At 43.5% G+C, this 12,314-nt stretch overlaps 1 protein-coding gene across 5 annotated transcripts in view; it reads right to left on the reverse strand.

The window, feature by feature from the left end:
- Window positions 1-7,157: 7,157 nt before the first annotated feature.
- The window catches only part of LOC130295933 (von Willebrand factor A domain-containing protein 5A-like), a 159,136-nt gene continuing 153,979 nt past the window's right edge, over window positions 7,158-12,314 (reverse strand). For 3 of the 5 annotated variants that reach the window (XM_056547289.1, XM_056547279.1, XM_056547271.1), the window contains 3 exons: window positions 10,477-10,637; window positions 9,467-9,590; window positions 7,158-7,642 (listed from right to left, as the gene is read on the reverse strand). In XM_056547289.1, the coding sequence (XP_056403264.1) occupies window positions 7,563-7,642; window positions 9,467-9,590; window positions 10,477-10,637 (365 nt within the window). In that variant the 3' untranslated portion in view covers window positions 7,158-7,562. The remainder of the gene's footprint in view (window positions 7,643-9,466; window positions 9,591-10,476; window positions 10,638-12,314) is intronic. The other 2 variants (XM_056547308.1, XM_056547298.1) reach the window with 2 other exon arrangements.

The raw sequence follows: 12,314 nt of genomic DNA on the forward strand, positions 1-12,314 counted from the left end.
CACTGCAGAAGGATCATAGGATGCAGAGCCTGTGTGTGTATTACAGCAGAGAAGCACAGTCTAGCAGCGTTTAACATTATCCTAGTCACATCAGCGTTCTCATGGACGGAGAGCATTGTTTTTTTTCACTGAAAAGGATTTTTACTGCAGCTGCAGGCGTTAACCTCCCAGTCACTTTCTTCAGCACTGTATTACAGAGAGGGGCACATAGCTGTGTGTTGCTTCATACATTTCAACAAGCTGCCTCAACTTCATAAACCTTAGCAGAGGAGGCAGGAATAATTTTTCAGTGCAATTCAGTGTCATTGTTCCACAAAAAAAATCATCTACTGGTTATACTAGTCTATAGACAGTATAATACCCAGCAGTCCATTACTAATAGTCTTTGACAGAGTGCAATTTTGTGTTTAGTACACAGCTTTTTTTGGCTTCAGCACTGTTGTGTACTGCTGGTGTTTTACAAAAATATGTTTTTTTTAATCTGCCCTCATTAGTGCATACATACATCTAAGTAGTGTACTATTTTGTACTTGTCAATCTGTCAAGGGCCTACATACTGAGAAAAGACAGACAAAAGTAATCACCGGCTGGTGTTTTACAAAAATACAGAGTTTTTAGGCGTACTGTAGTGCATACTTCTGCCCTCATAAGTGCATACCGCATATGTTCATCTAAGTAGTGTACTATTTTGTACCTGTTAATCTGTCAAGGGCCTACATACTGTGAAAAGACAGACAAAAGTAATCACCGGCTGGTGTTGTACAAAAATACAGAGTTTTTAGGCATACTGTAGCGCATATTTCTGCCCTCATAAGTGCATACCGCATATGTACATCTAAGTAGTGTACTATTTTTTACCTGTTAAAGGAGTAGTCCGGCACGCACTTTTTTCATTTTATCCCGTCGGGGCTGCAAAATAAAAGAAAACACACTTTCTCTTACCTGCCAACGAGCGCCCGGAGCTCCGGTACAGGTGTTCGGTCCTCGGGCTGTATTCTTCGTACTTCCTGTTAGCCCGGCACGTCACGTCACACGGAGCTTCAGCCTATCACCGGCCGCAGCGATGTCCCGCCTCGGCCAGTGATAGGCTGAAGCTCCGTGTGACGTGCCGGGCTAACAGGAAGTAAGAAGAATTATGCCCGGGGACTGAACACCTGTACCGGAGTGTACCGAAGCTCGTTGGCAGGTAAGAGAAAGTGTGTTTTCTTTTATTTTGCAGCCCGGATAGGATAAAATGAAAAAAGTGCGCGCCGGACTACTCCTTTAATCTGTCAAGGGCCTACATACTGTGAAAGTCCAGGCAAAAGTACTCACCGGCTGGTGTTTTACTCAGATACTTTTTTAAGTGTACTGTAGAGCATTTTTCTGCCCTCATCAGTGCATACCACATACCTACATCTAAGTAGTGTACTATTTTGTACCTGTTAATCTGTCAATGGCCTAGATACTGTGAAAGGCAAGCCAAAAGTGCACACCTGCTGCTGTTCTAGACAAATACTGTTTTAAGTGTAGTGAAGCCTATTGTACTCCCCTCATATACGCACTAAGTATGTCAGGCAGAGAAGTGCCAGAACGTGCACAGAGGAGTGGCAGAGGCCTAAATCTTTTAGGCAGATGTCGCAGCAGACTAGGAGCAAGCGGCAGCAGGAGTCGCAGCGAGAGGCCTGAGCTCCTGTTATCAGCTAGCGGTCGTGTCTCGACCAGCAACCCATCTGCCATCGTCGATTGGCAACATGGTCATACACTTCATCACAAGTGACTTCTGACACCCCCAGTCAACATTCGGTGGGTTCCTCAGACACAACCTTCAGTTGGCATGGCCTGGGAGCAGTCCCTGTCCTCCCATTGCGTCTGTCCTATGCTGTTCCCTCCCCTACAGAAGTATCTTATTCTGTGGGTTCAGCTCCACTATTCACTGAGGGCGATCTAATAGAGGAAGTCAGCAGCTACTGCCCAGCCAAGAAGTGGAGGAGACATCCGCCGCTTCCTCCGCTAGTCGGACAAGTAGTGATGAGGAGAGTGACATGGGAGGCAGTGTTGCCAGGGTTCAGGGTCTTGAAGCAGACACTGTTGAGGAACCTGAGGAGGACATCAGTGACGTGCACACACCTGTTGATGATGATGAAGCCGATCGCAATTGGGAGCCAAGTGCAGAAGGGGCTTCATCATCATCATCAGGAGAAGAAAGTTGCAGGTTGCCTGTGAGGCAGCAGCTGAGCCAGCAAGGCGGTAGCATGGTTGACAGTCAGCATGGTGGCAGAAGTGGAAATTCTGGAGCCAAACGTGCCCGGGGAGACCAATTGCTTCGCGGCAGCCTACCTTCGCCAAAGGTAGTGGAACAGGGGTTCCTGGAGACGGCAGCTGTAGCAGTCAATTAGTGTGGACTGTAGGTGGGAAAATCAGCTACTCGGCGGTGTGGCAGTTTTTCATCAAGCATCCGGAGGAGGTTCACATAGCCACATGCAAGATATGTCAGCAGAAAGTGAAGTGTGGCCAGGGTTCCAATGTCGGCACCACGGCCCTGCGTCAACATTTGCTTCACCACCATAAAGCGGCCTGGGAGAACCGTGGCTCCGATGTAGTGGTCCAGCCTGCTGCATCACCCAGTGGCACGCCGCTCCCTCTTTCAGCCAGCCAAGGCTCCACCACCTCAGCCGAAGGGAGCTGTGTGTAATACCCTCCTTCTGTCACTCCAGATGCTCCTTCTCATCCTACTTTTACTTACTCCTTTTATTGTTTTTATTAGTTTATGAGGATTCTTATGTCGGTTATGTAACCTGATTTTAGCTCCGCCTACTATACCTGGCATCCATTTTAGACTGTATATAAAGAGCCACTTTGAGATGTTTGTGTATGCCAATCTGAAAAAAGGAGGTCTGTGCCTCCGAAACGCGTCATTGGTTTTATTATCATTTAATAATAAATATAGTGCTTTGCAGCACTTTAAAGGACTGTAGTGGAACACTTTTATATATTCCTGTGCCCGGGCCTCAAAAATAAACAAAATAAACGTATACATACCTTCCTACGAGCCCCCGTTGGTCCGGCACAGGCCTCACGGTCCGGCAGTGCTGACCTCATTCCATTTCCTGGGTACGGGGACGCCGCAGAGCCGTTGGCATATCACTGGCCGCAGGGATGTTCCGCCCCGGCCTGTGATAGGCTGAGCCCACTGTCATGTACGGAGCTCTGGCTGGCTTCTTACTTGACAGTGGGCTCAGCCTATCACAGGCAGGGGCGGGACATCGCTGCGGCCGGTGATACGCCGACGGCTCTGCGGCGTCCCCGTACCCAGGAAGTGGAATGAGGTCAGCACTGCCGGACCGTGAGGCCTGTGCTGGACCAACGGGGGCTCGTAGGAAGGTATGTATAAGTTTATTTTGTTTATTTTTGAGGCCCGGGAACAGGAATATGTAAAAGTGTTCCACTACAGTTGTCCTTTAAGTACATCCAGCATCTGCCTGAATTTACTAGAAAATAAGAACAGTGCCCAAAAAAGGTCTTTTTTCTGCCACACTCTCCATATTCTGTATGGGAGAAGTTCTTTTCTTCTTTCCCATTCTACCTTGGGCTCAGCAGTTTGTCTCCAGATGATCTACAGTACCCCTTTGGGGTGATATGCGCAATATTGTCTACCACCAGGTGAGCGGCCATCTTTAAGACAGTGTGCGACTCCGCCTCCACTGTGTCCTCAGCCTCCACTGCCCAGACAAGTCTCAGTGGCCCTTCAGCATACCATGTGTGCAGGGCACGGTGGTGTCAGGCTGTTCTTCACATGAATAAGGCAAGAGAAGACTGTTTAATTGATGATGAGTACAAATTACTCTATAATCCACAACCCACAATTGCAACGTTCTATGCGTTTCCAAAAATGCACAAGTCCACTACACCCATTTGCTGCAGACGAAACATCCTGTGATAAAACAGAACGGATACGATGCATCGGAACCTATGATTGGTATTCACATAAAATCATAGGTATCCTAAGAAAGCACTGGCATCTATTGGCAAAAGATAGGGGCTTAGGACCAGTAATTGGAGACAATCCCAGTATCACATATAGGAAGGGACCCAGTTTACGTGACCACTGGCCCATAGTCATCTAGACACCTCTGAAAGAAAAAGTACATTGCTGAAAAGCAATACAGTCGGCTCCTTTCCTTGTGGGCACTGTACCGTCTGTCCACATATTATCAAAACCAAAAACTTTACGAATCTATGTGGGAAAAACCACACAGGAGCTGAGGAGAAATTAAATGTGTAGGTTTATGCCAGCTACGTTTAGGTCCCAGACGAGGCAATGTGGATAAAAGTCCCTTGAGAGAAGAAGCAAGGTGGATTCACCAACTCAAGAGCATGACACCCAGAGGATTGAATGAAGGTTTCTCTTTTGCTGCCTTTCTTGAATAGATATTACGAAAAATCTTAGATTTTTGTGAGTGACCAGAGTATAACCTCTCCAATAATGGGTCTGCCACTATACTTATAGCACCTAGAGATGAAATAATCTATATGGCATGAACATCATCCAACCCGTATGGGATTAGCATCTTTATCGTGAGAACATCCTACATCCTTTAGTTGTTCCAATCATTAATACATTTTAAATGCTGGGAAGAATGCCGCAATATGAAGAGGCATCTGACCTTGAGATGGCCCCTTCATATTGCATCCACTATATTCCCCCCCCTCCCCCCTTTTTTTTCCCTCCTCTTCCCTCCCCCCCCTTTTCTGCCATTTCTCCTGTCAATCATTTCTCAGCTTTAGATATTGACAGATAGGATAGTAATATTGATCATCTGTGATATATTGAATGGGACTTCATATATTCATTTTTAAATACTATGATGGACAGCAGATTATATATTGTTATACAAAATATACTCATCTGAGAATATCTAATTACATTTTTTTTGCCGTTTGGGTTGATAAATAGATACTTTCTGAGTATCAAGGTTTATTTCCTTGCTATGTATAACAATATGGCAAGGTATAGAATTGATCGTAGCATAACCCGATATATCAATTCTTTAAGTTTATATCATTTTATAAATATACAGATATATACAGTAGTAAACACATCTCATACTTATTGGGGAAGGCACTGGAAAGCTTGCGCAGGCGCAATAAAAAGAGATATATTGGACTGAAAAACTAAGTCCACACGCAAGCGCCGTAGTGGGACTTTGTGCATAACAGAAACTAAGTCCATGCGCGTGCGCATTACTAGTATGGGTATTGAGATGTATTACACAAGCACAATGAATAGATGCTTCGGACCGGAATATTAAGTCCAAGCGCAAGCGCAGTAGTAGCCCTTTGCGCGCAATAAAAACTAAGTCCATGCACGTGCGCATGATGAGGGAGACCGAGAGTGCGATCACGTGACCAGAGATACATCAGAACTAGAGCGCAATGTGATGCAGTAGTGATGCGGTAAGTAGTGACGACATGGTTAATCAAGTGAAACAACAGTGACCTTTTAACCCTTGAGGACACTTTTGCGTTTTTGTTTTTCCCTCCTTTCCTTTTAAAGGGGTACTCCGCCCCTAGACATCTTATCCCCTATCCAAAGGGGACGACATCAAAGGGATTAATTTGATTGGACGAGAACAACTCCAGAGGATATGTCAACAACAAAGATTGTACAATAAATAAAAACATCAGGGATAGGTGTTATATTGTGGCTCTGTCTGATGACAGCATAAGGGTAGGACATAAAAGGACGGCAGACCACGAGGAGAGGTGTTTGCCTATAGTTCCTCCTGAAGACGGTGCTAAAGCACCAAAACTATTAGAGGGAGGCAAATTCTATTGTTTTTAAACAGCACTAAGGCATTCCAGCTATAAAGGGAATCTGCAGGTCCCTACATTATACACTATGGGGTTGTCCCAATGAATAGTTACATCTGGAGCCTTTTGATGCTATAGTTTTAACAATTTTTGTCCCTAATATACATTTTAGGTTATTAATTAATAAAAGTAAAATTTTAAGGGAGTTTATTTTTCCCATATAGGGATCTTGTGCCCTGGGCCTTTGTGCCCCGGGTTTTTGAACAGCGGTGTCACACTGTTCTTCACATGGTTTGCCTTGGTGAAAAAAAGTCACATCCCTATTAAGGCTCTCTGTAGTTCAGAATTAGCAGTTTTTAATGTAGATTTGCCACGAATTAATTTGGATCAAACCAAATTTTTTCAAAAAATTCCGTGAATATTTACTTGCTGTTAAAATTCTCAACCTTTATATGTTTTTAATGTGGTTGAAAAAACGGCCACTAGGTGGCTCTGTTCTGTTCCCTGCCGCAAGTCAGACAGTTAGTATGGTCTCCTCCCAACCTGGCAGGAGACCAAACTCAGGAAGTGCATGCGGGGCATGGCATGGCACAGCTCTCCCATGCTTCAGTAACGCTGCGCCTGCTGGGGAATGCCCAATTTCTCCTGCCGGGAGCTCACACAATGTGAGCAATGGGAAAGGTAGGATACACAGCTTTTTAAAGCTCAGAAAAAAAAATTTAAGAGCAGAATGGTGTTAGGAGTAGTTAGCGAATGTTGAGTTAGTTTAGAAAATATGGTTTGATGACAGGTACTCTATAAAAAGAATCTAGGTGATACAGCAGATTGCAGAGAAGTGAGACACCTAGTGGCCAAGACAGTTTTTTTTTTCTGGGGTAAAGAGTTATTTTTGGTTAATCAAGTGAAACAACAGTGACCTTTTAACCCTTGAGGACACTTTTGCTTTTTTGTTTTTCCCTCCTTTCCTTTTAAGAGCCCAAATTTGATATTTTTTCCACCTATAGAGCCATGTGAGGATTTTTTATTATTTTTTGCACAACCAATTGTACTTGGTAATGACTTCTTTCATTTTACCATACAATGTACCGGAAACCATAAAATTATTGTTTGTGAGAGGAAAAACCTGATCATGTGGACATTGTGTAACACCGAGAGGCTAAGGGACAAAACTGTCCATACTATGCTGGTCATAGAGAGGATGCGTCTTTCTGGGGTTTCCATGTTTATCCTGTCCCTTGAGGCTGAGAAGGCTTTTGACAGGTTGGTTATGGCCCACTTATACGCTACAGTATTATGGCTCACCCATTTTGCTAAGAAGGTTCTTTTTATTGGGACAACCAGTTGTACAACTTGAACGAGATACCTCTAGGCTTCCTGTCCCACTTTTCACCTTGTAGGCTCCAGGCTTTTTCTAACTTGAGTCATTCTTGGCTGATATTAGCTGTAAAAACAGGTCAACAATCTGGTGCTTTCCTGATGAATTACCTGTATCAGTCCCCTAAAGACTCTTCCCTTGCAAGCATAACTGAATTCACTTTAACATTTTAACTTTATTGTTGATATAGAAGATCCAGTATTATGAGAATGTAAGTAGAAGATTATATTCTAGAGTCACTTATATCTTTGGCTTGTTTCTTATATGAAGAGTAATATTGAGAGATGTGATAATGAGAGATATTATTATGTAAACTGCATCCAAACTAAAAAGAAGAAACTGTGACATTCCAGGATTCAGTCGTAGAGACCTTCTGCCATCTTTATTCTTCATTTTACAGGCCAAATACTTTAGGCTCCACAGAGGTTTTCAGGAGCTCATTCCCAGCACTGACAAACTGATCCAGGGAGGAACCTAGGAAGACAGGGATCAGTCCTGGGTCAGAACCGTCAATAGCAGAATAGAAACAATTTAAAGGGGTACTCCGGTGAAAACCTTTTTTATTTTAAATCAACTGGTGGCAGAAAGTTAAACATATTTGTAAATTACTTCTATTAAAAAATCTTAATCCTTCCTGTACTTATTAGCTGCTGAATACTACAGAGGAAATTCTTTTCTTTTTGGAATGCTCTCTGATGACATCACGACCACAGTTCTCTCTTCTGACGTTATTATAATAATAACGCTTTATTTATTGTTGTCCTTAGTGGGATTTGAACCCAAGTCCCCAGCACTGCAAGGCAGCAGTGCTAACCACTGAGCCACCATGCTGCCCTTAACATACATCTGCTATGCACGTTTGCTAAAATGGACAGAGATGTCAGCAGAGAGCACTGTGTTCGTGATGTCATCAGTGTTCCAAAAAGAAAGGAATTTCCTCTGTAGCATTGAGCAGCTAATAAGTACAGGAAGGATTAAGATTTTTTAATAGAAGTAATTTACAAATATGTTTAACTTTCTGCCACCAGTTGATTTAAAAGAAAAAAGGTTTTCACCGGAGTACCCCTTTAAGAAACATAAAAAGACAGAGACAGACGATCCACAGATATGTAGAACATCAGACCACACAGATCTTATCTGTAGTCTATAACCATAAAGAGATACATAAGTCTACACAGGAGCTGCGGACACAAAATGTGAACCCTTTATCTAGGTTTTCTCCAATTCTTCAGTTTATGTTCCATTAAAGTCTAAAATTTCGATTTATGTTCTTTGGATCCTTTATTTTCCATGTTTGCTTCTATTATCAGTATCTTAACCTTTGTTACTCTTAAGCTGCCTCGTCTTTCCTTTATTATTTTTAAATTTTTTTGTGTTTCCACCACTTTTTTGTGTGTGTGTTTTTGTCCTTTACAAAAACTCTAATTGTCGCATCTGCTGCAAAACTAATGTTTTTAGGATTCAGCTCACCCTTCCCTACCACATGTCACAGAATAGAAGTAAACAGGGTACCGAAGTGTTCTCAGATATTACACGGTCACTCAAATGAAAAATAAATGGAGGGATCCTATGTGGTGCCTTAGTAACTTTAGGTTGGTCATTAACCACAAAAATAATCTAATGGTAAACAGTTTCATCTAAACCCAGTAAACTCAGAAAAAAAGACAAGGCCAATGGCCAAAAACATAAAAGACCTGGACCAGTCATCTTGGTGGAAATGCAGAAGGTCCGAGTGAATGTTTAGAGTTTTTAAAAATCCAATAGACAGAGGTGGGGCAATTTGGGGATAGACTGTTTTTGTGTATCAAGTCACCCTGTTGCTGAATATATAGTAAATATTTTGGGTGGCAAATACTGTCTAAGAACTGTATTCAACATTCAGCCCATCAGCCTATATCAGGAATATACAATGATGCAAAGAAAGCAAGGACTGCACTCACCGTCCGTACAGCTTTTATTCAAAGGTGTCAGGCATACCGGTCTGGTAACAGAGCGGAGGCGGGGGAGATAACCTGGTTACGTCCCCCGCCTCCGCTCTGTTACCACACCGGTATGCCTGACACCTTTGAATAAAAGCTGTACGGGCGGTGAGTGCAGTCCTTGCTTTCTTTGCATAATTGTGTACTGGTATCTCTATGGACTTTTGCACCGCCTTATCCTACACTACGTCCTGGGAATCCCTGTGTTAGCCACATCAGCTGTACGTATAACCTCAGCCTTAGTCCTGTAGTGCCGGACTCCCCCTTCGCCTATACAGGCTACATCAGGAATATGTCTGGCCTCTTTCGGAGATATTACCTGCTTTGGCCTTAAGCCACGAGACGGCTTTCCCCTCCAGTAATTCCCATTCTTCTCTCTGGTCTAGACAAGATAAATGGAGCCAGATCACTGCCAGGACTGTCGCCCACACTGAGCCCATATTCTAGTAACAGGAAAAGCAGAAATTATTATTTCAGTAACACTGCAGAAAAATAACATTAGATTGGAGAAAACGAAATGTGACATGAAATAATGCAATGGCTAAGTGACAGACAAAAAAGAATCTTGGATTTTTAGTTCCATGCTGCTTGTTACTTTTGCACCATTAACCTCAATTCAAGTTGCATGCAACTGTGACCTGCTTGCGGCTTTTCTTTGATGTTGCTATTAAAGGGGTAGTCCAGTGGTGAAAAACTTATCCCCTATCCTAAGGATAGGGGATAAGTTTGAGATCGCGGGGGGTCTGACCACTGGGGCCCCCTGCGATCTCTCTGTACGGGGCCACGGCTCTCGGCCCAGATAGCGGGTGTCGACCCCCGCACGAAGCGGCGGCCGACACGCCCCCTCAATACATCTCTATGGCAGAGCCGGAGATTGCCGAAGGCAGCGCTTCGGCTCTGCCATAGAGTTGTATTGAGGGGGCGTGTCGGCCGTCGCCTTGTGCGGAGGTCGACACGCCCCCTTCCCGCGGGCTCTCGGGGCTCCGTACAGGAGATCGCAGGGGGCCCCAGCGGTCGGACCCCCCGCGATCTGCAACTTATCCCCTATCCTTAGTATAGGGGATAAGTTGCTCACCACTGAGTCACCACTGGACTACTCCTTTAACATTCAAGCAAGTGGCTGAAATTATTTTGGATGCTTTTGCAGTTGCATGACAGCCGCAAAAATTCTGCAGTGTGCTGCAGAATCCCATAAAAACAATGGAAGTTTGCAGCAGAATTACAGAGCAGAATTTTTCCGCTGGATTCTGCTTGGAAATTCCGCCATGTGAATGGGGCCTAAGAACGTCCAACATGGTTAAGATTATATAGACACATTATCGGTCATACCTGATGGGGATTCTTGCTGCTGATGTCCTGCAGAGGTATTCCCAGCACTGAGGAGAATTCAGGGTTGAGATTCCAGGAGCCGTCAGCATTTTGAAGGGAAATTAACTTGAGAAAAGACGGGGTCTCTTCCGGTACAGGTGGAGAAGAGTAACAATTCTCTACTACAAATACAATTCATTACGTCAGACATTAAGAAGATACAGTGAAGATTTCAGAAGTATCAATAACCTCTTCTCCCTCATTAAAACGTTACTTCACCCCTGAACACTCTTTTTATCCCCTATAAGCATGCAGCAATTTTTCATTTTTGTTGTGCATCGACCCCTTATACACTATTACTTAAAATTTAGGACAAATCTATCTGTGTTTTTTTTTCTATAGTTATGACAGAACATAGCCGCAGACAAAATTCTGATTAGAATGGCAGACCTCACTATGGCCAATCAGTAAAATGTAATATAAAAAAAACTCCAGACTTGCTGGTTTTGGTTCCATTGCTTCCCAAGAAAAATCAACTGGATTTCTGAGTCACCACCAGATTAGACATTGGCCAGAATTTGACCAGGTAGGTAGTTTGCCCCCACCTAGGTAAGAGCCAATATAGGTAGCTTGCCCCACTCTGCAGCTCTGCTTCACTCTTGCATTCTCCTTTGAGCTTGATAGCTTCTCCATCCATATCATGACGTCCCATGGAGGAACATATGATGATACAAGTAACTCTGCCACCTCCATAGCACCACAATGCGCAGGCGCACTGGAGGATGCTTAGTGACGTGTATGGTCACATGGTTCCCCATATAATGCCATGAAACGGATGTGGAAACAAACCATCACACGAGAGAATGGAGGAAGCAGGGCGGAGCTACAATTTTACATACCAGGCCACAGACAATGGGAAGTATATCAGTAAAGGCCATCGGCTTGTGACCCACCTATGGATGTTGGAAAACATTGGGTTAAAGAATAAACATGCAGCAGGGCTCAAGGGAAATAGAATATTAGCCCAATAGCTCCTCAGTTCTAGAGGTTACAGGGTGAGGAGTTATGGCCAAATGGGAGTGTAGGATTGTCACGTCAGTTTTCCCAAAAATGTGGCAAAAACACTGCAAGCTAAACTGCACCGTCTGTATTAGCAGCAGAGAAGTACTAAAAAACTTTGCTGAAAAAAAAAAATATGATCATAAGTCTTGCATTCAGAGATAACTAAAAAGTAAAAGAACATAAATAATATGGTTAGACCTTCTGCTGATCATTATCCCTGATTACAGTCAGGGATCTACAGGGATGTAATGCATTATTTGTATCCTGGAGGCGACATGTCTGATATATACTGGGGGATTCTAGTTCAGTAAAGATGGGTAAGCAGCAGTAAATAGCAGCCTGGGACAGTGACACAGATCAGATGCATGGCTTCTCCTGCTCTTTATTCTTCAAAACACAATATACATCTGTATTCACACCGGCACTGAGTAAAGTAAAACCTTCTTGTCCTAGCACTAACTACACATATCATCTTGCCCTCACTCACTCGCCCACCCAACAAACCAAACTTTAAATGTAAAACAGTGTGAATACCCGAATATAGATGTAAAACCTTGGTACTGTAAAAAATTGTATTGGTCCTGCAGCGACCCACACTAGGTGTAACCTTCCAGCAGTAAACAGACACCAAAAGACCAAGCTAACTATGCTAGTGACGGAAGGTGCTTAAAACAACTTACAGTTATTTAAAACCAAAAAAAATAATAATCAAAACAAGTGGTATGTAGTGATGTCACCAGGATTAAGGGATGAACCACCAAATACACTCAGATGGTCACCCTAGAATTGGAAAGCAA

This window comes from Hyla sarda, chromosome 1 (assembly GCF_029499605.1).
Source record: "Hyla sarda isolate aHylSar1 chromosome 1, aHylSar1.hap1, whole genome shotgun sequence".
Taxonomy (NCBI): Eukaryota; Metazoa; Chordata; class Amphibia; order Anura; family Hylidae; genus Hyla; species Hyla sarda.